The sequence below is a fragment of the Phyllostomus discolor genome, chromosome 1 (genome assembly GCF_004126475.2).
Source record: "Phyllostomus discolor isolate MPI-MPIP mPhyDis1 chromosome 1, mPhyDis1.pri.v3, whole genome shotgun sequence".
NCBI lineage: Eukaryota > Metazoa > Chordata > Mammalia > Chiroptera > Phyllostomidae > Phyllostomus > Phyllostomus discolor.
In genome coordinates this window covers 196565809-196592287 of record NC_040903.2, presented here as the reverse complement: position 1 = coordinate 196592287, position 26479 = coordinate 196565809, and the positions used below count along the sequence as shown (strand labels likewise).

General features: G+C 54.3%; 1 protein-coding gene across 1 annotated transcript in view; it reads left to right on the top strand.

Moving 5' to 3' along the window:
- Positions 1–26479, top strand: part of LTBP2 (latent transforming growth factor beta binding protein 2) — a 90837-nt gene that overhangs the window by 31117 nt on the left and 33241 nt on the right. Inside the window, 6 exon segments of the mRNA XM_036012167.1 lie at positions 9199–9389; positions 11816–11986; positions 12294–12500; positions 13373–13659; positions 14740–14842; positions 24776–24850. Coding sequence (XP_035868060.1) covers positions 9199–9389; positions 11816–11986; positions 12294–12500; positions 13373–13659; positions 14740–14842; positions 24776–24850 — 1034 coding nt within the window.

The window sequence follows — 26479 nt, the reverse complement described above, 5'->3', positions numbered from 1 at the left end:
AATGTCATCTGCCAAAGGCAGGTGGAGCTCAGGCCCCGAGACACACACGGCACTTCCCTGCTGGTGGGGGTCCCAGGCAGGTCAGCGGCTTCTCTGTGCTTTCATTTTCTCTTTTGCAAAACGGGGGTGACAGTTCCTACAGCAGAGTTGTTGCATTCATCAAGTGAGGCATCAAATGTAAAGGGCTTAACAAAAATAAGAACTAAAATGCCCGTAGCTGAGGTCTGGCATATAACCAGCTGGTAGCTCTGGGCTGCTGCGTCACCGAGGGAAGCCTTCTCGGGCTGGGTCCCAGTTCTCGTAGGACTCTCTGGTTAAGGGTCCTGGGGCAGAGTTTCTGCTCCCTAGAGAACACACTGGCTGCAGGCCGCCAGGACTTTGGCCGACCCCTGAAGGGTGTGTCATTGACCCAGGCGCCCTGCTGCCTTTGTCTGCAGCGGGCCTGTCCAGGCAAGTGCAGGAGTGGGGTAAGCTCATCTGAAGTCATAGGCCTGCGTTTGCTGTGCAACAATGCAAGCCTGTTCCACTCTGTGTGTGTGGGGGGGGGGACAGTGAATATTGTGGAGGGTAGAGGGGTCCCCCGAAGGCCATGAGCTGGGAACTCAAGGGCTCAGGAGGTGCCATCTCATGCCAGTCTGGTGGTGGTGAGATGCCCACATACCAAGCTCTCCCTGGCTTTGGGATGTGGACCTCACTCTACCCTCTCAGCCTGAAGTTGTCTTCCTCCTCCTCCTCCTCTCGTCTCCTGAACACACGTCGGGTGTCCAAGTCCCTGACTTGTCTTTCCACTCCTGTTCCATGGCCTCACCTCTTCCACCACTTCCTTTTCCTCATGTGCTTCTTCGTAGCTCATCCAGGGATGCAGCTCAGAGGGGCCCTGGCCCCTTGGGAAACTGAGGCAGCACCTGCTCCGGGACTTCCCGGAGGTGGGGACCAGGCCCCAGGCCAGGGCCCAGCGCTCCCACCCACCTCTGCCTCTTACCTACCTGCCAGGGAGCAGGGATGTGTGGTCCCTTCTGAGCAGAGCAGGGGGTCGTCTGTGTAGGAGACACCCCCCGCCCCCGCAGGTTCTGCCCCCTCCCCACCTTCAGCCTGCTGGGGGCATCCCCTGGGATCTGTGCGCGGGGGTAGACTCCTCAGCCCTGGGTGTGGCCACAGAAAGACCTAGAACTCAGAGCAGAGGGACGTGACTCACAGGCGGCAGGGTGGGCGGGGTGGGGGCCGCAGGGTGACCAGTGAGGCTGAGGGGGTTGGGCGAGTGGACGCAACAGGGTCAGCAGCAGGAGAGGTCTTATGACACTTGGGAGAGGCTGGCTCCGGGCCCTTTCAGAAGGGCCCTGGGGAGCGAGCGTGCTGGTGTTTCAGATGCCGCATCAGTGTGTGGGCCCCAGGCAGGGCTCGGTTCCCAGGGCACTGCCTGCACCCACACGCAGGGTCTCTCAGAAGCCGTCAGTCTGGAGCCCTGCCCTCCGCAGGGCTGTCTATGGCTCTCTCTCTGGCACTCGGGGACACAGATCCACAGGCTTCCAGACACCGGGGGCTCCTGCCTCTCTAGGAGCCACCATGTCGCTGGGCAACTCTGGCTCTTTAAAAAAGTCTTTCCTCACCAGGGCTGAAACCTGCTGCTGGGGACACAGTCGTGGGCCTGTCCTCAGGAAATCCTGCCTCCTTCCTGCCACAGCCCTGCCGGCGACCTCTGAGGACAGAAAGTGCAGTTTGGGGGCAGGGCAGCAAGGTTGGGAGGGGGCTGATTCCCCCAGAGCAGGACAGGCAGGAGGCTCAAGTGCCCGGGGTGGGAGCAATGCCTTCCAGGGACACAGAATGCCGTGAGGGGAGTCAGGGGAGCCTTCTTACCCTACAGTCACGGGCCGAGGTAGGCTTCCGGGGCTCGGGTCCCAGCTCCTGCATTTTCTATACTGTGCTGTCCAGGGCGGTAGCCCCCAGCCACATGGCGCTCCTTGAATTTCATTTAGTGTAAAACTCAGTTGCTCAGTCTCACCAGCTACACTTCCAAGTGCCCAAAAGCCACAAGCAAGTAGTAGTTAGCATACTGGAAAGCCTTTCATCATCACGAAGCCCGTAGGACAGCACGATTCTAGCTGAACGAACTGGGACAAGTGCCTTAACCTCTCTGTGCCTCAGTTTGCTCTCATGGAACATGGGGTTAACGACAGCACCTAGCTCCCCGAGGCTGTGGGGCAGGGCAGGGCTGGAGTCCTCCCTGCCCCACAGCACCACCTGGGAACCCACCAAGCTGGTACCTCTGACACCCAGAGGCTGGAAAGTGATGGCTGCTGCCTTAGCCAGCCTGGGTGTCACCTGCTCAGCCCCTCAAGCTCTGCATCGCCCAGAATCGGTGGGCTCCTGGCTGTGTGCCAAGGCCACAGTGTCCCCTCCCCTTCATCCACCAGGCCTGGGTGCCCGCTTGCTCCCGGCTGGGGCAGGGCAGGTTGGCAGCAGGGGCAGGGGCGGGAGGGTGGCAGCACCACCCTGGGTGCCTGGGGGTTCGGCACAAGGGCCACCGCACTGAGCCTGGGCGCAGTCAGGACGCGAGGCCAGCTGTTTCAGCCAGGAGGAAAGAATGAGCAGACCTCTGTGAGGGCGCCCCCTGCCTTGCCAGTGCCCAGGTTCTCAGGGGAGACCAGGCTCTGTGGGAGGCACCAGGGTGTGCTCCCCCACAGTCACAGGAAGGAGCAGCCTCCGCCCCTGCAGCCAGAAGAGGAGAGGAAGTTCTGGGACTACCCTCCTGTCTCGGGGCTGTCCCCGTCCCCTCCTGCCTCTCTGCCTGCGCCCTCTCAGCCTCCTTCCTCTGCCCTGTAAGCACGGGTGCTCCCCAGACGCCCCCCACCCTTCTCCACTCTCTCTGCTCCTATATTCCTCAGTGTTTAGGTGTCAGAGCACCTGGAAGTCATCAGAAATACACGGACTATCAATGTAATTAATTCCGTGATTAGAGCTGGGGACAGTTTTATTAGCAGAAACTATGACGATCGTCTGTGTGTCGACCTAATACAGGCACACGAGTAGAATAAGCTGTCGAGTGAAGTGCGGTGGGCCGTTGCCACGTTTTTCCATTAATAATTCGTTTACGGCTTGTTCGTTTGTTTTATCATGTGCTAGCAGACAAGTGGTAGCAAGCGCCAAAGGTTAGAGACGAACTGATGGAGCACGGCTCAAAGCTGAGACCGGCCTGTTCGTGAACACGTTTCGCCCTTGAAATTGGGAAGCGTTAGCAGGGTTTGTGCCTCGGTCCAGCAGGGGAGGGGCTCTGCTGTGTGGTTTGTTCTGCACACTTTCCCGGGTGATATCATCCCTCCTTAACTCTGTGACCACCACCTCTACACTTGACTCCCCACCCCTCGCCCCCAACTGCAATCCCCCCGCCCTCTCCTGAGGGCCTCCTCCTGGGTGTTTCCTTCTGCAGACCTGTCTTGAGCCACTCAACCCTCGTCCTGTCCCAAACTGAGCCATTTCTCTGATCTCTTATGTTGGGATCTTGGCTTCTGGGGTCCCCTCTGCCCATCCGTCTAAGCCACAGCTGGAAAGTCTCTATGTCTTACATAACCTTTGAGCTCATGTCTTCTCCTGGGCCCCACCCTTGGTCCTCGTAGCTTCAACCACGGCCTCCAGCCCTCCCTAATCTGGCCCATCCAGCACCAGGTAGTCTTTCCCCAGAGTGATGCTCATTTATGAAGGCCCATCCCATCATGCCCCAGACCTCCTTGAAGACCACGGATATCTCAAGGCTAATATATGGCTCCCACTGTGCCCTCCACCTTTGCTGGGGTGCTGGTCCCTTTGCCAAGCCTCCAACAGAGCAGAGAGGATGAGAAGGCCTTTGCCATCCTTGGACCCGTGGTAGGCACTCAGGAGGTGCTTCTTGAGTGAGTGAAAGAGGGTGAGTTACCCCAAAATTTCCAGGGACTCGCCCTTACCCATTCAGTATAGCCCAGGCCCCTTCCCCATATTTCAAGCCCTCCACCCTATGGACCAGACTTATTCTTCTTAACCCCTCAACGCCTCAGTGTCCTCATCTGTAAAACAGTGATAAAGGAATGACAAATGCTGGGGTGGCTTTAGCATGAACTTACCTGGTCTGATCACCTCACTTCTGTGCCTAGGAGTTGTGCACCCTTCACCGAGGCCTAGAACCTCCCTACTCCGCTTTCTTGGCTATAAAATGGGAATAATGAGTGGCTCTCAGGGTTACAGGGAGGCCCACCTGAGACAATGCAGGCATGCTACGTGCATTACCGGCGCAGCGGCTGGCACAGAGAAAGCATTCATTACAGCGCAGCACTAGCTTGCTCCCCTCCACCCACTTCCTGCTGTTACTAATCCCCGGGGCCTCCTTCCAAGGTTGCTTTATGAATATGCAAATAAATGCAACAGGTGTCCTTATTTTCTCTATTTTTACACCACAGTTTACGTGCCCCACGCTAGGAGTCAGCACACTTTTTCCCATAAAAGGCCAGGGAGTAAATATGTCAGGCTTTGCACAACATATGGTATGTGCGACTCCCAGCCCTGCCTTTGGAGAGGAAAAGCGGTCTTAGACAATGAGCGTGGCTGTGTTCCAGTCCACTTTATTTATGGAAACTTAAATTTGATTTTTATATTACTTTCTCATGTCATGAAATATTATTCTTCTTTTGATTTTTTCAACCATTTAAAAATGTAAAAAACGATTGTTATTTCACAGTCTGTACGAAAACAGTCAGTGGGCCAGATTTGGGCTGTTTTTTCACTTTTCAGTATATCTTGGAGAACTTTCTTTATGGATGTAAAGGAGCGGCTTCTTTCTGTTTTGAGGGCATCTGACTCCATCCTGTGGATGTATTGGAGTTTGTCTGCCCAGTCCTCTACTGAAAGGCACTTAAGTTGTTTCTATTCTTTACAAAATATTTTGCTATTACAAAATAGCCCTGTTATGAATAATCTCGTTCATCCATCATTTTTGACTGTTACATGTGTCTTAGGTCCGACTCCCCTAGAGGTGCAGCTGGGAAATGGATTGGGGTGATCTACTGAGGGGAGAGCCAAGGGAGGGAAGGAAGCAGAACGAGAAGGAGGGAAGGGCCAAGCACGAACTGGTCCTGAGGAAACCAAGCCCAGGCCTAATTGAGGGTGGAGCTTGCAAGAGCAGTGGGACCTTGAGGCCAGAGGGTGGGGCTGTTGAACCTCTGGCTCAAGCCGTCATTGGCTTAGTGGTCATGAGAGTGGGAGGAGCCTGTCAAGTGGCTCCCATTGGCCAAGAGCAGAACTCAGAAGAAGCTGGGGTAGGGTGCGCCAGCTGCAGAGGGGTCCTGGGCTGGGAGGTGGCAGCACCCAACACCGCGGGTTTATCTGCAGCATAGTCTTGGAGGTGGAACGGGAGGGGCAGCACTTAGATGCACTGGTGTAGACAGACAGTGCCAAATGGCGGTCCATAAGGCCCGTATCAATTTACATTCCTTTTAGCAACATCCAAGAGTGCCTGTTTGGGCACCATCTCATCAAATTAGTCAATTACGAATCTTTTGGATTTTTGTTGAGCTGATCGATGCCACAATGCTACCTTAGATGCAGTTTGCATTGGCACATCTCTTAGAATGGGAAAGATTGAGCATATTTTCATGGGTTTCAGAAAAATTTACATATTTTTTGTGAACTGTTCATATTTCTTTCCTGATTTTCCTTTAGGACAGCATTTTTCTGGTCTGTCATTTTTCTTTCTAGAGCTCTTTACATGTTATAGAAATTAGTCTTTTGTCTCTGACATGAGTTGCACATACTTTTCTCATTTTGCCATTTGTCTTTTTAACTTTGTTTAAGGTGGTTTTGGCCAAGCAGAGGTTTTTGATCGTAGGGGTGTTTGGACAAACAAACGATAGGTTGTGTAAAACACGCGGCTCCAGGTGCACTACCTGAGGGGCACTGAGTCCACATGGTCTCCCTCCCTCCCCTCCCCTCCGTCCTGTGCTTCCTCTAACTGTGCTCATTATTCTCCTTTAAACGTGGCTCCCGCTCCCCGTTTTCTCATGCTGCTTCTCGTATCGGGAATGTCTTCCTTTTCGTTTTAGACTGTAAACACCCGGCCCTCTCTTCAATGCGTAGAGCGTTCCGAACGTCAGAGTCTTTCTTCGCCCGCCCGCCCACGCGTCCGCCCGCCATCGCCGCCCGCCTCGGGTTCTCGCTATTTATTCCCACACATTTGCCATGTGTGTCCCGAGCTTCGGTTTTCTTGGCTATTGAATGGAGTTGCTGGAGGAAATAGAGATTTATTTTTATTACAAAATGATGCATGTTTACTGCAAAAAATTTTACTGAAAAAAACTTCACAAATATAGAAACATAGAAAGTTCAAAACAGTAGTTACACGTGCAGGGGCGTGCTCACCCCCCAGGGCTGCTGCGAGCAGGTCCTTCCAGGCCTCTCCTATGACCGTATGAATATTTATAGGGGGAGAGAGAGAGTTTTTCTTTTTTTCTTTTTTTTAAAGATTTTATTTATTTATTTTTAGGGAGGGAAGGGAGGGGGAGAGAGAGAGAGAGAAACATCAATGTGCGGTTGCTGGGGGTTATGGCCTGCAACCCAGGTATGTACCCTGACTAGGAATCGAACCTGCGACACTTTGGTTCGCAACCCGCGCTCAGTCCACTGAGCCACGTCAGCTAGGGCTGAGAGAGAGAGTTTGTCTTAGAACACGAAATTGGAAGCATGCTATCCCTATTGTCCTGCAACTTGCTTTTTTTTCATTCCATAAATCATTGTGAATAAGATGATGCCTTTGAAGCACCTGGCTCAGTCTCAGTTCATGGGAGCTGTAACTGTTCTCTTACCCTGTAGTGATGTTTCTGAACGTCCTTTGGGCAGCAGAATATTTATCAAACAAAATAGCATATGGAAGCCCATTTATACATGAGATAGGGTGGAGCTGCCAGGTGAGGGTGGAGGTGGGTGGGGCGGTGGGCACGGAGCCCCTCGCCCATTTGTTTTCTCATCGCTGTTTGAGAACCCGAGGGTGCTGGGCAGGGTGTAGGCATGTCACACTTAACTAAGTGGCGTCATCACGGGGCTGCACTGTCCGGGCAAGCTGGTGGCTCCCCCGGTGGTCTTCAGCCGGCCCTTATGGGGTGAGAACTCAGGAATCTTGGGGACATTCGCATGCAGTTCCAGTGAGAGGAACAAATGACAGCAACAATTACAAACAACAATGAGAACAAACCACCGCAAAAGAAACCTTTGAGTTTCCATCTTGACCTAATTGGAGAACTCTTTGCCAGGATCGAGTTTTAAAAAGTGCCGAGTGGTCTGGGCAGATCATGAGTGACCCCCTTCACCTCTCTGGGGGCCGACTCGAAGCTGAGCCACGGCACCGGGCTGGTGCTGCCAGGAGGGGACTCCCACGGGCCCACCAGCTCGCCCACCTCTCTTCCGGGCTCTTTCCGGGAAGCGGTTAAAAGGACTGTGTGTTCTGCCACAGCTGGTTGTGCTGACCTTCTCCTGGGAACGAGGAGCAGGTGCCTGAGGTCTGGGTCCCCAGGTCTGGTTCCACATGGCTCCCAGGGCTTCCAGGGTGGCTACCAGGACCTCTCTCCCCCTCCAGCCCCTGAACTCGGGAAGCAGGGGGAGGTGAGGTTGAGTCCGATCAGAATGAGGGTTCGTGGGTGGTACTGGGAGGAGGAGCCAGCCCTAGGCCACCAGCGCTGGGGGAGAGCTGCGGGGTGCTGGGCTCTGACATCTCTCCCGGTTTGGGTTTTTCCCGGAAAGAATAAAAGGGAGCCTGTTCATGGCCTGGGCACCCAAGGCCAACAGAACTGAAGCAGGGATGGTAGAGGGAGGAGGATCCCAGAACCTAATCCCACTTGAGCGAGGAATCCAATGGAGAGGCCAGGGGTGGGACCTACTAGGGGAGGGAGAACCGCCCAACCCTGAGTAGGTGCTTCTAGGCCACGTTTATGGGGTGGCCCATTTAAACATTTTGATGCCATTCTTTTTGGAAAGCAATATACCACCGGGGACCTAGAGCTATAAATGTTTGAAACCTTTGACGTGGTCATTCTAGGTCAGAGAATTAACCCTAAAATAATAATCCTTTCAAAATGTTTATTGTTAGAAGTTTCCAAAGATACAGAGTAAAATAGAACAGTATAATGATTCCCTCCATACTAAAGGAATATTTTAACTGAAGGAAAAAATCACATGAGTGAAAATATTTACAGTTAAAAAATCAAAACAGCCCTGGCTGGCGTAGCTCAGTGGATTGAGCGTGGGCTGGGAACCAAAGTGTCCCAGGTTCGATTCCCAGCCAGGGTACATGCCTGGGTTGCAGGCCAGAACCCCCAGCAACCACACATTGAATCCCTCTCTCTCTCTCTCTCTCTCTCCCCTCCCTCCCTTCCCTCTCTAAAAATAAATAAATAAAATCTTAAAAAAAAAATCAAAACAGTCCAAATATTGCAGCAGGAGAATGTCTAAATAAATGTGATTCATCTTTAGATAGACTATTACGTAGCAATTAAGATGATAAACATGAAAATTATGGAATTGCATAAAGTACGGTGAAGAATAAGAATTTGAACTCTGATGACAATGGTTTAAGAATGTATACTTGAGCAAAGGCCGAAAAGAAATATGCAAAATTATTTGTTCCATTGGGGCAGGGGATGATGAATTCATTTTTTTCTCCTTGAATATTATTTTTATATTATTTTCACAATAAATTAAATGGAAGGGATATTCTAGGCTCTGCCCCAAATCAGTCTGTGACTGTGTCTATGGTAGGCACCCGTGCCACAGGTGATGTGTGGGAATGGTCGCATTGAGAAGTGGCAGAGGGCAGGCACAGGACTTGGCTTGGGGGAGGGGGCTGTTCCATAAGAGTCTCGCAGGGTCAGAATGTCAGAGCCGCACAGGACTAACACCTTCATTTTGCAGTCAAGGGTCCTGAGGCCCAGAGAGGCAAAACGACTTGTCCAGAATACCCAGCCAAAGCCTGGCTGTGCCACGGAGCTGGCAGTCCTGTGGAGCCAGCCGGCTGGCCCTGCTTGCTCAGGCCCCCGCTTCAGGGCACCTTCGTTTTCTCGGAATTGGCGAGAAGGCAGCCAAATGGAGAACACTCTTCTGGTGCAGGCAGGGGTGGGCGTCCTGAGCGGGGATGGCACAGGGATGCCGCTCCTCGATGCGTAAACCCCGGTGCCACGGTTGTCTCCACAGGACCCTGAGTGAGCGCAGCCAGCCCCAGCCCGCCCAGCAGCATGTGGGGCTGTCCCGGACCGTCCGACTTTACCCAGCCACCCCAGCCAATGGCCAGCTGACTTCCAATGCCCTGCCTGTGGGGCTAGGCCTTGAGCAGAGGGACAGTGCCCAGCAGGCAATGTATCTGGACCGCCCATCATCCCCCTGGGGTAAGGAGGCCCTGTCTCCAGGACCTGGAAGAGCAGGGCATCTAACTCTCTGCTTCTCTTCTACCTGCCTTGCTTCTCTCCTCCACTCTCACTGAAGGGCTGAGTTGTCACCTGTCCCTCATCATCCCAGCCAATCAACAAACCATCGTCCGTCCAGTGGTTGCTTTGTGCCAGGCTCCAGGGGTCCCAAACCAGCTGGTCAGGACTTCGACCCTTGGAGACTCTTCGATTTTGCTCCGTTGGCCACCCTTCCTGCCTTTGCTTCCTTCATGTCCGGCTACGAATCTCACCCTCCTGGCCCTGGTCCTTCCAACTCATCCTTCCCGAAAACCCCAAACCCCCTGGACCACACCGACCAATTGCATTCTTAGCACCTATGGCTGGGCCTCAGCTTCCCAGAGGAGAGAACTGGCACCCTGTGGATTCACGCCACCACACAATCTTGGTTGTCCCTCCGCAACCCTCCTCCGTGTGCCTGGACACACTCTCTCCTTCTTCAGCAGCAGCTTCCCCACTTTCCCAGGTCCCGTCCCTTCGGCGCGTGGACAAGCCTGCTGCCTGCCCCCCCCAGAGAGCTCCTCCCTTCTCACCCATCTGCACCACCACGATGCACACGGACCCCTTCCCTCAGCCCGTGCCCAAGTTCATTTTCTTTCTTTTTTGTTCTCATCTTAAATATTGAGGTAAAGCCCTCACCAGTGTGGCTCATCAGTTGGTTGGGTGTCATCCTGCCAAGTGAAAGGTCACACCGGTTTGCGGGTTTGGTCCCCATTCAGGGTGCCCGTGGGAGGCAACTGATGGATGTTTCTCCTTCACATCAATGTTTCTCTCTTTCTTTCTTCCTCCCTTTACCTCTCTAAAAATAAATAAATAAAATCTTCTTAAAAATTGAGGTAAGATTCACATAATGTAACATTACCTTTTAAAGTGCACACGTCAGTGGTTTTCGGTATATTCACAATTCAGCACAATGGCCACACTTATCTAATTCCAGAACGTGGCCATTGCTCAAAACAAACAAACAATGGGGGAAAAGGCAAAAAATTGTACTTGAAAAACAATAAACAAACAAACAAACAAACAAATCTCATAGCCATTGAGGAGGCACTCCCTCCCCACCCCCCAGCCCCAGGCCCCACTGACCCACTTCCTGTCTCTACAGATCTGCATATCCTGGCCATGTGTATACATGGGGTCATGCAGCAGATGGCCTTTTGTGTCTGGCCCTTTCGGCTGGCACAGCGTTTTCGAGGTTCATCCATGCGGCAGCCTGTGTCAGTACTTCATTCCTTTTCACAGTCAATGACCTCCTTCCTGTCACCTTGAAAAGGCAGTGTCCCTCTTCTGTCAAAGGCACGAACACCTCCTTTCTCGATTCCTCTGGAAAGCTAGATGACCCTAACCTGTCCTTGCCTCGTCGCCTCCGTCCTCCCCCGTCACCCTGTCCCTCTCTCAGCCCTTTCTGGCAGCATGCACACTCCTTACAGCTCTCTCTGTCTCACACACACACACACACACACACACACACTTCTCCGGCTTCCTCTCTGTCCCCTGCCATCCCGGTGAGGCTTCCTGAATGGGTGGTCCACATAGACTTCTCATGCTGTCCCTCCTCAGCCCCTCTGCCCCCCAGCTTCCCTCCCTGGGCCCCCCACCACCACAGGAGTTCCCCTCCTTTGAATTTCCGGTGCCACCAGCTTTAAGTGAAGCGACCTCAGCTCACACTGCTGCAGTGACTGCCCCACCGGCCACCCTTCCTCCCCTCTACCTGCACACCCAGCGGGGAGGGCATTCGGGGCCCCTGCCCTGTGTTTGCTCCTCAGTCTGTTATTGGAATTTTTCAGTGACTCCCCATGGCCAACCAAATAAAGTACCAATCCTTGTTCTGGAAAGTAGCCCCCCACCCCAACCTGTGTCTAATCATTCTTCCAGGCTCTGTCTTCCCCCACCTAGAAAACTGTGCACTCTGGCAGGTCTGAGCTACATTCTGTCCTCTGCCCTTCCGTTCAAAGCCCAGCTGCAGCACTGGCAACCCGACCTTCCCGGAGCCTGTTTCCCTGCCTGTACAGTAGCACTATTGGATTGGATATAGGACTGTTGCCAATATCCAACCATTCCAACCTTCAGATGAGGCATCTTCTAATGGTTCAACCTAAACTACTACTCGAGGGGGTTCAGAGTTAATGAGCCGAAAGCATGAGCTTGGCTGGCTGCACACTCACGTCCCTCAGCAAATGCTGGCCCGTGAGCTTCTCAAAGGTGTTAGTTACTCTGCCTCAACTGTGGGACCTTGTATCCAGTGGGTACTTAGCAAATGCCCTTGGGATGGATTCACCCCTGGTCCCACGGGCCTTTCTGACCAGCCCCTGGAGGTCACGGCTGTGCCTCTCAGCCCTGCCCCCTGGACCCAAGCCCTCTCTCTGCAGGGCTGAACCTCACGGAGAAAATCAAGAAGATCAAGATCGTCTTCACTCCTACCATCTGCAAGCAGACGTGTGCCCACGGGCGCTGTGCCAACAGCTGTGAGCGAGGCGACACCACCACCTTGTACAGCCAGGGCGGTCACGGGCATGACCCCAAGTCTGGCTTCCGCATCTGTGAGTCCCTCCGGCCCTCAGATGACAGTTCCCGGCTGGCTCTGTCCCCCGGGCTGTTGTGGGGTGGAGGACAGGCATGAAAGGTCTCTTTTACAAGGCGAGGGCTAGTTGTCACCTACCCTTCCTCACGCCCGGGCCTCCTGGAAAGTCCCTGTGTTTCAGGCGATGCCGGGCTCCCCGGGGCCCCCAGGGCCATGCAGATTGGAGTCCTGCCCCCTCCTCCCGCTTCTCTGTGGTCACTCACTGGCCCCTTGGTGGTTGCTGCTGAGTTCCTCCACGGCCAGTCACCTTGAGGTCAATGTTGCAGATTTCTGCCAGATCCCCTGCCTGAATGGAGGCCGCTGCATCGGCAGGGACGAGTGCTGGTGCCCCACCAACTCCACCGGGAAGTTCTGTCACCTGCCTACTCCAAAGCTGGACAGGGAGCTCGCAGAGAGGGGCTCCCGCCACAGGGCTCCCCCCGAGGGCCCTTTGAGGCAGTCCACCTTCACATTGCCGCTGTCCAACCAGCTGTGTGAGTACCGGGCTGGGGATGTGGGGCTGGGGGGCGCCCTGGCTTCCCTGGCGGGTGGGGGGGGGCGGTGCCAGCACTGTGGTGGAGGGGACAGCGAGCTGTCTCCAGGCCTGTCTTCGCAGCCAGACCTCCCTCCTCCTCACCCTCAGCACTCGGTTCTACTCCCTAAACTTCTCTTTGCCCTTCCACCAGAATTCAGCAGTGTATTTGCCCTTAAGCCCTACTGGGTGCTGTACATGGGATGGAAGAGTAGAAGGGCAGGGTCCTGCCTTCAAGGAACCCGAGAACTTGGAAATTAGAGGGAGGATGGACAAGAAAGAGAATAGTGTCACAAAACACTTCCTATTTCCCCTGCCTTCATTATTAGGTGCCAAATAAAAGGATATAAATATATACTTCTGTGACCATATATATGGTCAAGGAGTGGATGGAGAGTCCCCTGTGTTCAGGGAAGGCTGCCTGGTGGAGGCGGGCTTTGGATAGACCTTAAACAATGGGTAGCCTTTGGTTACGCAAGGAGGGGTGGGAGGGATTCCTCGGCAGAGGGACTGGCTTGAGCTACAACAGGGAGGCGGGACCACGCAGTGGCCTGGAGCTCAGGGATTGCACAGGATCACTGGGAAGGTGGGATCAGGAAGGCAGTTTAGAAGCTGATAATGAAGGTCCTTCGTTGAAAGGGAAAGAGTAAAGGGCTGTGGCTTCATCCTGTCCTCACTGAGGACTTGCGCTAGGGTTTGAGTACAGAGTGCGGAAATGAAGGAGACTCTGGCGGCCACACACAGGCAGTGGCCCGCCTGGCCCAGGGCTGGTGGGGCTCTCTTCAGAGGGTGGGGCCCTGTCTCCCCAACTCTGACCCCTGCCCCTGTGCCCAGCCTCTGTGAACCCCTCCTTGGTGAATGTGCACATCCACCACCCGCCCGAGGCCTCCGTGCAGGTCCACCAGGTGGCGCGGGTGCGGGGCGGGGCCGAGGAAGCGCCGGAGGAGAACAGCGTGGAGACCAGACCCTCACCCCGGCTCCCTGCCAGCCCCGGCCACAGCCACCAGGACCGCAACAGCATCCCCGCTCGGTCCGGAGGGGCCCCTCAGCTGCTGGCCCCAGCGGCACCCAGGCCTCGGGGACTGCTGGGCCGGTGTTACCTGAGCGCTGTGAATGGCCAGGTGAGAAAGCAGCTCCTGCCTCCACCCTGAAACTTCCAGAACAGTGATTGCCCCACCCCCCACTCTGCCCCTTCTCCTCTCTCTCCTCCTCCTTCTTATGGAATGTGAGTGCCTCAGGGTCTCCCATTCCCTGGATGGAAAAACTCTGGACATAAAATTGCCTGAGGGTAGAGAGGCTGAGCCTCCCACTCGGGCTCAGCTAGGAACCTGTCAAGGCTCACAGAAGACGGCCCAGAGACGCCCCCTCTGGAGGACCAGGTTCCTCGGCCCGGCAAATCCTGGGCTTTCCTGGAGCTGAGTCTGGCCAACCCCCACTCCCCTGGCGTGTCCTGCACCCCCACCCTCTCCCATGCACGGATGGTGGGGCTATCAGATCTGGAGAGAAAGATTTTGGTATTCAGCTGAAATTGGAGACACAGAGATGTGGAGTTAGCAAATGCAGGTCAACCCCCAAAGCCTTGGGGGTGCAATGACGGAAGCAGCCTTAGTCAGAGACGGAGAACTGTGTGAGCTTTCCGAGTCCAGGCCCCTAAGAACAGGGGCTAAGCCAGACCTGGGATGGTTCTTCTTGGGCTTGCAGTTTGGTGTTCCCAGAAATCCCTCTTGAGGTGAGGGACCTGGAGGAGGTGGGGAGTAGCCAGGGGACAGGGACTCTGAGTCCCCAGACCTTCCCTGGCCTCTCAGCTCATGGTGTCCCCGAGCCTGGGCCATGCCCACGGGGAAGGCTGGCATCGTGGGTGATCCTGGAGTGTGACAGAGGAAAGCCCACCCTTCGGGACCCCCTGTCTGTGGACTGGGACAGAGGAGACAGTGTGCAGCCTGCAGAGACCTTATCTTGCCTGGGATGACACAGACAGAGATACGCTCAAGTCCCCATCACTCAAGTTTAGGGCCTGGCTAAATGGACTGCAGGTCTGTCTGCTTCCAGCTGCTGACACTTCCCTACACTCCCTTGGGTGGGGGTATCCTCTGGCGAGGTGCTGGGGGGAGGGAGCTCTCGTCTTGAGCTTTCCCGGGACATCTCTGTGCACAGAAGGGGAGGGCAGAAGTGGTGACACACGTCCACGACCTTTTTTCCAGTGTGCCAACCCCCTGCTGGAGCTGACTGCCCAAGAGGACTGCTGTGGCAGTGTGGGGGCCTTTTGGGGGGTGACTTTGTGTGCCCCGTGCCCGCCCAGACCAGGTGAGTGCTGGGTGCCAGGGTCCAGGCTTGTGTGGGAAGGTGTCCCGGGGCCTGGCCTCTGCTGCACCCCTCCACACCCCTCCAGGGTCTCAGGGGCCAGGCTGGTGCAACATGCTCATAAACCAGGCAGCCTTTCCAGATCCGCTTTGAGGGAGGCTCTGGCCGGTGGCCCAGGCTGCCCAGATGCTCTGCCGGGTGCAGCTGGGCCTACCTGCTTCATCCCATTTCCTGGGAGAGGTTCCTCCATCTTGCCAGTTGTTCTTGCTCAGATTTTGGGAATCTCATCCCATGCTGGGCCCTCTTCTACCCCTGTGCCCCCTTCCCCACCACCCTGCCTGGGCACTAGGGGCCCAGAAGTTTTGAGTTGGTGACTTAGTGTTTCCCTAATTCTCTCCCCGGAGGGGCCCCCAGGCCTCCTCCTTGCCGCCTGCGTCTGCCTCCAGTCTTCGAATCGGGATGGGGTGTCTGTCCCAGAATGTCTTCAGCCTTGAGCATGGAAAGTCCAGTTCCCTGCCCTCTTTTGGAGAGTGTGGGAAAACCTAACATGTATTTATTCATTCATTCATTCATTCATGCACTCACTCAGCAAATACTCACAGGGTGCCTCGTGTGTGCCAAGCACTGAGAATTCAAGAGTGAGCAAAACGCTGCCCTCTCATAGGTGTTGACCTTGCAGTTGGAAGGCTGTGGCGAGCATGGCTTCCGCCTGCTCAGCCTGTCTCCCCCCTCCAGGACTCACTCCTGGGCCCAGTCCTGCCGTGTATTTCTTTTGCCTGTCAGCAATTGACTTGGTGAGTCAGCTTTGTGGGGGGCCTGGACTGGAGCCCAAAGGTAGGAGGGGCAGAGCTGTTCTCAACTTCAGACCCTGCTTTGGAGTGGTGACCATATTTTCCTAACTAAAAATAAGTGTGGACGGTTTCACAGTGTAGTGCAACTTTTGGTGAAACAGCGAAGGGTTGTACTAAGCTCCCAGACCTGAGCATCCAACACATACCAGCTATCAGTCCCAGGGTTGCCCACGGCCTCTCTCTGCCCCGTCTCTGATCTACAAAATGCAGACAGCAACAGTATCAGCCTCGTAGGGCTGCTGTGGAGAGTCAGTGAAATGATGCATGTGCTTAGTGTTAGGGCCATAAACGGTTGTTGTTAATAGTATCATTAGAAAGTATGTCTCCAAAAAGGGAAAAGGGAGTGGACCCACCGCCCCGCGCAGAAGCTGCGTCAGACTGTTCAGCATCTCCCCCTGCAGGCCAGAGATGTTTTTGGCACTTTCCTTTTTTCCCTTGTTTTTCTTCCTCCTCCTGGTCAGGCTGACCCTTGAGGCTTCCATGTCCCACATCCCACTGTCAACAACTATTTACGCTGATGAAGCAAGTTGGAAATGTCCCTAATGTGCATGCCCTGGACCAACGGTGGAGAATGAGGTTGGAATAGTGGCTCCTGTCACCAAGCGCACAGTCTGGTGGGGGAGGGGGACAAAGACAGGTGACGGGCATCAGGAAAACAGTGCTTGGGTGGTGACAGCAGAAACAGACAGCAGAACGGGGGACCCTGATGGGTCCTGTAGCAACATTGTGAAATTAGAGGAAGGTCCCCTTTCCATTTGCCCTAAACAGTCTTTTTTTTTCTAAACGGTCTTTATAAATAAATACACAAGTCTAGGATGCCAGTGGTCCCCTTAACGTGATCATCCGTACTGTGTGCAACCTGCACATCTGTATACTGTGCGTAGGAAACCCTAGCTCGAACTGGTGAATCAGGGGGAGCTTCTTAGAGGAGGTGACATTCAGGGTGAGATCTGAAGACATACCAGAGCAAGCCAGTCAAAGAGATGGGTAATTGCTCAACAAGCTAAGGAAATTGCATGTACAGGGGAGACCGAGAGAGCGAGCAACATTTCCTGGAGCACAGCACACCCAAGGCTGAGTCCTCACCCCCCACCTCCCGGTCCCAGGTGTCGCCTCCTGCCACCTCCCTCCCACCCCCACTCCAGCTGAGCCCAGCACACTCAGCAAGCTGGGCTCCAGGGTGCAGACCCTGGAACGTCAGGCATTCTAGCACACCCAAGAACGGGATAACAAAGACCAGCGCAACATAAACATTTAGAACACATCACGGTGCCGCTGGGCGTTGTGCAGAGAAGGGGCAAGAGCTGGGAGCTTTGTTTGTGTTGACAGGGTGCCAGGACACCTAGCTGCACACCCACGCCTGGGGCTGAGCGGGCGGTGTCTCTTTAAGGAGGCACGACAAGCAAGTTACTGTGCAAGGGCGAGAAAAAGAAAGGCCGGCTGCCAGGGTGGGATTGGGAATGGTGGTCAAGACTTCTGGGTTCCAGAACATTCTCCGAGCCTCTGTTTCCCCTCAGAGAAGAACTGCGCCATCCCCAGTGAAGCGGTCTAGCAGAAGCGGGGACGAGGGAGGAGCACAGCCAGCAGCCAGGGCGCCGTGTGACCTCACCACTTCCCCTGCTTCCCTTTGGCTCCCGAGGCTCTGTGAGACTGTCGAAGGAGGTCCGTCCCTGCAGAACGCTGCTATTCCTGACGTGGAGGAGGGACTGCCTCGGAGTCTCGGCTAACGGCACACATTCCCTTCTCTTCTAGAAAAATTCCCTAGTGCCCTCTTTCTCAGGGAGATGGCCAAGCCGGTCTGGATTAGCCTGCAGTGCCCCCTCCTCTGTTCAGTGAGTGACAGATGTGGCTGACCTTCCTGACCCCTTGGGAGTTATCAAAGGTCCCCACTCAGAACTTCCGAAGTCCCCCAGCCAAGGTCTGGAGAGAACCTGGCTTTCGCAAGCCACTTTGATTGAAGCCACATTTTTTCAGTTTTCCTCTGAGAAAGACAGACATCTGGGTTGACTGGAAAGTTGGCCGCTGCCCCATCTGTCTTGGCACTGGCTGTGTCAACCCCAGGGCCCCTTTGCAGGGGCCGGCAGGGCGGGCACACGGCTCGAGGCTTGCATTGGTGGGCTCCAGCTGTTCGCCACGAGGTTGTCTTTCCATTTGCCTGGCAGGGGATGAGTTTGCCTTAGAACCCGGCCCCTCCCTGTATCTCCAGGGAGAGCCGACTCTTGCTCTGCCCCTTCAAAGAATTTTGCAGCTTTCCTTCTTAAAAACAGTAATAGCCACCAGTTACTGAACTTTTACACTACGCTAGGCTCGCAGCTCGCATGACCTCACTGAATTGTTACGACCACCTACAAGCTAAGGCTCTTCACCCCCTTTGACAGATGCGGAAAATTAAGTGCAGAGAAGGCTGAGGTCCAAGGTCACTCAGTCAGGACAAGTGGAGCCAGGGTTTAAACACCACGACGTGCCAGATTCTCAGCTGACCAAGCTCCCCCTGGTTATTCTGGGGAAGCCTGGGCATGCCTAAAGACAGCAGAAATCAGGACCCTGAACCGTAATTTCATGGACAGGAGGATGCACACCAGGTTGTATCTCATGAGTTACGTGTTCATGAAGGACAATGTCCCTCAAGAACATTGGGATTGTGGCCTGGCCAGTGTGGCTCAGTTGATTGGAGCATCATCCCATAACTGAGGGGTTGTGGGTTCGATCCCTGGTTGGGAAACATGTCTGGGTTTTGGGATCAATCCCCTGTCCAGCCTGTATGGGATGCAACTGATTGATGCTTCTCTCTTGCATCAATGTTTCTCTTTTTCCCTTCCTCTCTCTCAAAAAGCAATGAAAAAAATGTCCTCAGGTGAGGATAAGAAACATTTTTGTTTAAAAAAAAAAAGAAGATCAGGATCGAGTAGACAGGCAGGGCAGCAACCTGCAGCCCAGGCCTCAGAGTTAACAGAGATGTTCTCACAGCGTAGTCTCAGGGAGACGTGAGTGGGCTTGTTCCATCCCGTTCAGGAGGGCAAACGCTGGTGTGGGGATGTTTCTGCTGAGCAGAGCCCAACTCAAAACTGAGTGTAAGGAACAGCTTATTGAAAATTGCAACTGGGACTTTGGGTCAAGATAGCAGAGTAGGTAAATGCTATGCTTGCCTCCTCCCATGACCACATCAAATTTGCAACTAAATGATAGAACAGCCACCCTGGAGAACCAGCTGAAGACCAGCTGAACAGAACTCCTGTAACCAAGGATATAAAGAAGCAGCCACGTCGAGACTGAATTTTTAAAAAACTGCAACTGCCCAGCAGTATAATAGGGTGTGCCTTGAAGTAGTGAGCTCCGGCCCCAGGGAGTGTGCCTACCTTGGTAGAAGGTTTGTAGAAGAAGTCGGGGAAGGAAATTGATTTTTGAGGGTGAAGTGTTTATGTACACATCGGAAAACTTATTTGAAATGCCCAATGTAAAGAAAGCATGGGTCACAAGGAGTGTGACAGACACAGGTGTGTGATGCCACCCCAGTGGAGGGTGGACAGGTGAGGGTGACTGGGGCATGAGGCCAGGCTGGAGGAGAGAAACACAAGGCAGGTCACAGCAATGACACCACTGTCATCACCGTCGCTGTTGTTCAGAGCACTTCAGGAGTGCCAGGCACCGTGCAAAGTGCTTCCTCATTTCTCTGTATCCTAACAACATCTCTAGGAGCTTTGGGTGTTACTATCTTTCTTTTACCGATGAGGAAATGGGCCCTGAAACCCCAGGTCTGCTCGGCCCCAGACCTCTGCTCCTAACCGCTCTCTCATCTGCCTCCTGTGCTGCCTGTCGTGCCCTTGGCATTGGCCAAAGTTGAGGACCCCAGGGTGGGGAACAGCTGTGCTGGGGTGGGGTTCCTCTTCTCGGGGACTCTGGGTGAGATGCCCAGTCTCCTGCCCTTAAACAAATGGGATCTTCAGAATTTCTGTTGTTGAAAAAAGCAGTGTGTCTTTGGCTTGGGGATGTTCTGAGAGCTTTCTTCCACGGGGCTCGAAGCATCCTGGGAATTATGTCTGGACTCGTGTTAGTACCCTCCCTGCACGCACGGGGCTGTTCCCAGCACATGGCATCTCGGGCCTGGAGAGCACCAGGAAGGGACAGGGACAGGGTGGCTGGGTGGCACCTGACTGAACTGGGGTCTGACCAGACCTCTCCCCACCACACCGTTTGTGGTGACTAAGGCACCCACTTTGGCTCTAGCGCCGCCCTGAGGAAGCAGTCAGAGCACGTCTTTGGCTGGAATGTCACCATATTGGGAGGATCCATTAGGATTTCACCAAGGAGGAAAATCTGGAACAATGAACATTATGATAATTACCAACATGTGACAAGCATTATGCTCAGAGTTTTACATGCTTGTTCAGTGTTCACAATAACCCTCCCAGGAAGCAATTGTCGTCCCTATTCTATTGATACAACAAATGAGGCTCAGAGAGGCTGAGCAAGTTGCCAAGGCTCTCCAGCCAGTGAGGGGCTACAGACCAGTTTGCTATTCTTGAGACTGTGTGGAAGGAAGGAAGGAAGGAGGGGAGGGAGAGAGAAGGAAGGAAGGGAGGGAGGAAGGAAGGAAGGAGGGAAGAGAGAGGGAGGGAGGAGGGGATGGGGGAGGGGCGCCTTGGGGAGCACCCAGAGGCCGTGGCAGACCCCGTGCTAGCCTCAGTCTGCCGCTGATCGCCTCTGTCAAGTTGGTCCTCACAGCATCCCATGAGTTGAGTTTCTGTCCCCACTTCTACAGATGAAAAAATTAGACTGAAAAAGGTTTAAAAAAGACTGAAGGATGTTAAGAAATGCACCCAGGTCCCACAGCTCTGACTGGACCCAGGATTGGGTGCAGGTCTGCCTGCCCCCTGCACCCACGCCCTTTCACCGACTGCTCTGGGAAATAGAACTTTCTCTCCAGCTTTCCTGCCTGCAGTTTGCAAACTGGGGCTTGGCTCCAGCCTGCTCACGTGCCCCTGCACACCGTGCTCAACCTCATCCACCTCATCCAGTGTGTGTGTGTGTGTGTGAGTGTGTGTGTGTGCTCTCCGGACAGAGGGGTGTGTGGCAGGGACCCTCCACATCTCCCTGCTGCAGCCATCTGTCATCACAGGCTGAGACAGCCCTGGCTTATAAACAGCCGTGTGGCCAGACTTATGTCTCCACCTCCTGCTTCCCGAGCTCTGTCATGGAGTCAGGGCCAAAGCTGTCTCCAGCAATTAGTTTGCTCTTGTTTAGGCCTTCCTGGGAGTTCCAGCAGACAAGGGGGAGAGGTGGCAGGGCAGGGGCGGGCTGCAGCTGGGGTCCCTCTGCTTCCCCCCCCGGTTTGTGCCCAGGCTGAGGTGCAGCGGTGAACGGACAGCCGGGGTCGGGGGCCAGAAGACCCGAGTGCCGGGCCCACGTGGCCCAGGTCTCCTTACACATGTCTGCCCTACATGATTCTCAGGCATTCTGTGACATCCAGGCTCCCTGGAGTTCAGGCCGATCCCAGCTGACCCCTCAGGAGCTGCTTTGGCCTTCTTGGGTCTGAGAGTCCCAATGGCAAGGTCACCTGCCTCTTCCCAGTGTCTCCTTGAAGCACCCGTGGAAATCGGGGTTAGCAGCCATTCATTCTCTCTCTCCCCCCACATCTCACAAATCCTCCGCGCTCTGCCCACTGGTCCCCGAGCTGGCCGAGCAGCCATGAGGGCTAGTACAGCTCTTCACCATTCCCTTTGTTGATTCGGCGTGGCTCTTCGGTTATGGACACTGGGGAGCACGCACCCAGTTTCTAATCAGCTCTCCTGACCTCCTCCTGGGCATCCTTCTGTTTTGTTTTGTTTCTAACCCTCACCCAAGGGCATGCACCTTGATTTTAGAGAGAGAGAAACTCAATGTGAGAGAGAAACATCCATCGGCCGCCTCCTGTATGTGCCCCTATCAGGAATCGGACCTGCAGCCTAGCTACGTGCCCTGACTGGGAATCGAACCCGCAGTCTTTTGGTGTACGGGATGACACCTCAACCAACTGTGCCACCCGGCCAGGGCTCCTTGTCTTTTTCTTTATTTCCCACTCGCTCTCCTGATCCCTTGTAAGAAAAAATGGGAAGGGGCAGGTGGGGCAGGGAAGAGGGAGGGTTCCCAGAAAGGGTGATACGCTTCCTTCTGGCAGGCGTCTTCCTGTGACCTCCGACCCTATGATTCTCAGCCCAGACACCTCTTCAGGCTTGCCATGAGTTCAGTCGTTTATTTACTGGGAAGCAGTAGAGAGGAACGGTTCAGAATCTGCCTCCTGGAGGCAGATGCCTGGGATCATGATCCCAGCTCCCACCACCTGCCGGGTGACCGTGGGCATGTTTCCTGACCCCTCTGCACCTCGGTGTGCTCATCTGTGAAGTGGGGGTAATATTAGGAAGTGGCTCCAAGGGTTGTTGCGAGGATTAAATAAGTAGTATGTGTAAAGTTTTCACAGTAGGGCCTGGCCCACAGTGAGCTCTGCTTTCGGGTTCACTCTCGTCGTCCATTCAGTTCTGACTGAGTGTCCGCACTGCTCCATGCGCCGCGCTCGGTTCTAGAGACGTGAAGGAGACGAGGTCCTCGTCCTCGCGGAGTTTGCGCTTTGTCGAGGGAGAGGGGCGAGCAGACAGCCTGCCGTGCTACGTGCTGTAACATCAAGGGAACGCCTGCGTGTGCTGGGGGCGCTGGAGAGGTGCACCTGGGGGGTCCCCAGGGGTGGTGATACCTGCCCCCCCATTCAGACTCACACAGCTCCGGTGCTGGAGCCCAGCCCCCGGACAGAGCAACAGGCAAACCCTGCACAGGACTTTCCACGGCAGGAGCAGATAGTGCAACTTATAGTCACATCTTTTTACTCTTAAAACATTAAGCTTCACTGATGTCTGTCCTCGCTTGGCCCCTGTATCCAACCATCACCTGTCATGGCTGGCACACACAGTGGCAGGGAAGAGCGGGATTCCAAGAAAAGGGGGCACCTCCCCCTGTTTGTCTGGGACCCCACAGCACACAGCATATGGCACATGGCACACGGCAGTGCATGGGTGACGAGATGTTCCAACTGTGTTGTCTAGTTTTAACCTCAGCAAGCCTCACCAAGTGGGGAAGCGACTCTTAAAAATCCTTGCTAAGAAACCAGGTTCAAAATAATACTAATGACATAATTGCAAGTAATCATTAAAAAATGCAAAGCTGGCACCTCTCCTCTACCGTGCAATCAGCCGTGGAGCCCAGGATCCAACTGACCGAGAAGGCCATGTGCACTATCGTTTATACCTGCTGTCCTTACTGACAAGCCTTGCCTTAAGTGTGGAGTGTGCCCTGAAGTAGCACCTAATGACAGAGTTGACGCTGTCTTGATTAAAAAAATTAAAAACACTAAGACACTCAAACTTTGCTGTACAACTGAGTGAAAGTATAGCTATTTCTAACATGTCTCCTGGTACTTGCAAAAATCTATTTCAACAATAAAATATATGAAGAACTATCTTTTTTGTAAGCCACTAAAGAAAAAATGAACCAGAGGACACATATTCCCAGTAGTAAATGAATTCTTGAATTAAAAAAAACAACAACAACTCTGGCAGCGCACCCGCTGACGCTGTGCGTGATTCGGTGGAGAACTCTGCACGTGAAACCCCTTCAGCACGGACTTCACAGGCGAGCCGTCCCGGCTAAGGAGTCAAAGCCGGGAGGCGGCAAAGTGCTACAGGAAGCATCATGCCGTTATCTGTACAGAACAAGACTCTCAAAGTGGGGCAGTATCTTTATGGAACTTTGTGTTGAAATAGTGCCAGTGAGGATCCCTAGAACCCTTTGAAAATGGCTGGCTATGTCTTTCTTGGCAGAGAACTTGTCAAACTTAACGATGAGCTATTCTTTTTTAAAAAAACAAAGAGGTGGGTGTCCCTATGTGCTGCCTTTCTCTGTGATGACAGGTGGCTGTCCGGAGCATGCTGCCTGCTGGGGCTTTTTGACAAGGTTGACACGCTAGTCTGTCCCCCCAAGTAACGGAGGCTTCCCCTGTTCCCATGTAGCATAGACAGTTCTCAGCTGCTCTGTGAAGTGAAGGGTGGTGCTGTGAAATCCAGGCAGGAGCACCAGCACCAAAATACACAGAGGATTGTTTCCTCACTGTGGGGTGCTGTAAACCATCTCTATTCGCTTGAAAAACTGGAAAACTGGAATTTTCTGATTTAGAATGTGTAAGAACAACAAACCGACCTCCCTGTGGGGAAGATGGAAATTTATGAGCCAGACTTCAACAGCATCACGTGGGTGGTGAATGTGAGTGAACAGTGAACGGCATGGTTTTTGTACGTGCAGTCACTGTTGAGTTTCTTCCACAATGAGTAGGACACTTTGTCAGTTACGGCAGCATTAAGACCAAGTATCAGAATAGACTGAACTAAGCCAGGGTGTGGATTGTTGTATCCAGATGTTTAAAAACCAGTGAAACAACTGTAGTTATGTACGATGTAACCACTAGGAGAAACTGGGTGATGGATACTCAGGTACTATTTTTTTTTTTTTTTTTGCAACTTTCTGCAAGTCTATAACTACTTCAAAACAAAAGTTTTTAAAAAGTAATAAAAGGAGCCCTGGCTGGTGTAGCTCCATGGATTGAGCACTGGCTGCGAACCAAAGTGTCGCAGGTTCAATTACCAGTCAGGGCACATACCTGGGTTGCAGGCCATAGCCCCCAGCAACCGCACATTGATGTTTCTCTCTCTCTCTCTTTCTCCCTCCATTCCCTCTCTAAAAATAAATAAATAAGATATTTTTTAAAATATTTTTAAAAAGTAATAAAAGGTGTTCAATCACATGTGATATTGTGTTACATCAATATAGTACACTATATACTATATATAATACTATAATTATATACAAGATACATAGTTGCTTAACGTCATTTTTTTAAGAGCAAGGAGGACTGAGAGGAGCCTGGCGCAGCTGGTGATGGCTTGAGAAATGGGGCCTCGCAGCTACAGAGTGGGCTGGACATCCAGACCGCACCCCACTTCCTCACATGGGTGACAGAGGATCCCAAGGGCCCTCACTGAGACCTGTGTGTATCTTCACTCCTCAGCCTCCCCAGTGATTGAAAATGGCCAGCTGGAGTGTCCCCAGGGGTACAAGAGACTAAACCTCACTCACTGCCAAGGTAAGGATGACCAAGGCTGAGGCTGGGCCGGGGGAGGGAAATGACAGAGGCCTGATGATGCAAGGACCGCCCCCCAACTTGCCTGGCCTCACCAGTGGACACTGCCTGAGTGGTCTCCACTGGGCACCTCGAAGCCCCCTCCTGGAGGAGCTCTGGGGGGTGCTGGGTGCAGAGGCCTGAGGAAGTCAGGGGACAGGAACAGAGCAAGCTGAGGAAGGACCTACGGCTGAGCCCAGCCCCTCCCCATCTCCACTTGCCCCCTCCCAGTCCTGGGCCAGGCGCCTCTCTAGGAACACATGGTGCTCTGTCTGAGGGTGCCACCCCACTTTCCACACGTCCACTCACCGCCTGGGCTGATGTCCCTGGAATGGAAGGACTGTTGACCCCAAGGTGGGAGATCCAGTCAGCCCGAGTTAGTGGGGACCTCTGTGGACCCTCCCCAACCAGGCCCATCAGCGGCTTTCCCTGCTTCACACCACTGCAGGGAGGGGGAGACGGGAGGGCACGGGTGGAGGAGAGGGGACTGCGAAGCACAAACTCTGGCCTTGCTGGCCTGGCAGACAGGCTCTGGGAGATCCGCTGAGCCCAGGGTGCCCTGCGTCAGAGAGCCCCCCAGGCAGATAAGGCCCGGGGGCACCTCGGGACCGAAGGGTGGGAGGTGGGGTTCAGCTATGGCTTTGTCACTACAGGGAATTCCAGTGGGGGTGGGAAGTGGGACCAGGATGGCTGAGGGGCCCAGGAGGCCTCATGGAGGGAGGTGGCTGGTGCCACTCCGCAGCTGGAGCTCTGAGCGAGGAGCCCCTGGCGGCGGTGGGCCTGGCGGCCGGTGTGATGTGAACGAGGTGCCACCCCACTTTCCCCAGGACGTCCTCAGAGCTTTCAGGCTGTGAGCAGTGTCTGGGGCCAACAGAGGTCCGGGAGGAACGAAGGCAGCTCCCCCTGCAGAAAGCTCTGAGAACTGGTCACGCTGCTGTCTCTGGGGCCACTTTGGGCGAAGCCGGATGAGAGATGGGTTGACCCAGGTGGCCTCCTCGGAACCTTCCCCCAGAGGCTTCTTTGGGGGCACAGAGTCTGAGGATGCCTCCAGGGTGACTGGGCTCTTGGTGTGTGGGGCGCCAGGCCGCAGGAGGATTTCTGGCCCGTGGATAAGAAAAGGAGTTTGGGCCAGGCAAAAGGGCTGACACGTGACCAGCCCAGCCTGGGGTCCCCTTCCCTCTGGGGCGGTGGGCTGGGGGCCTAGTGGACAGTGGGTGTGGAGAGCTGTCTGTACTGTTGCCCTTGGAGGCTGCAGTGCCGGGGGGGCAGGGGGCGGCTGTTCATATTTAAACTGTCTCCAGTGGCCTCTCCTCCTGGCAGTTTTCCCAGCCCGGGAGGTTAAGGTTGTTTCCAGAATCTCACATGAGCTCTGCCCTCCATCCCCTGAGCCCCAAGGATACAGGACACCGAGGGGCCCTCCCCGCAGGCCCTGCCCTGAACCCTCCCCCTCCCACGTCTGTGGGAGCAGTCTCACATCTTTGAAGGGACCCACCCAACGCTGCACACGTGGGTGCCACCTCCCTGTCCCTCCACCTTCCCCCCTACTCCCGCAGGGTGATTTTGGGGTGTGGTTGTGAGCTGCGTGCATTGTGC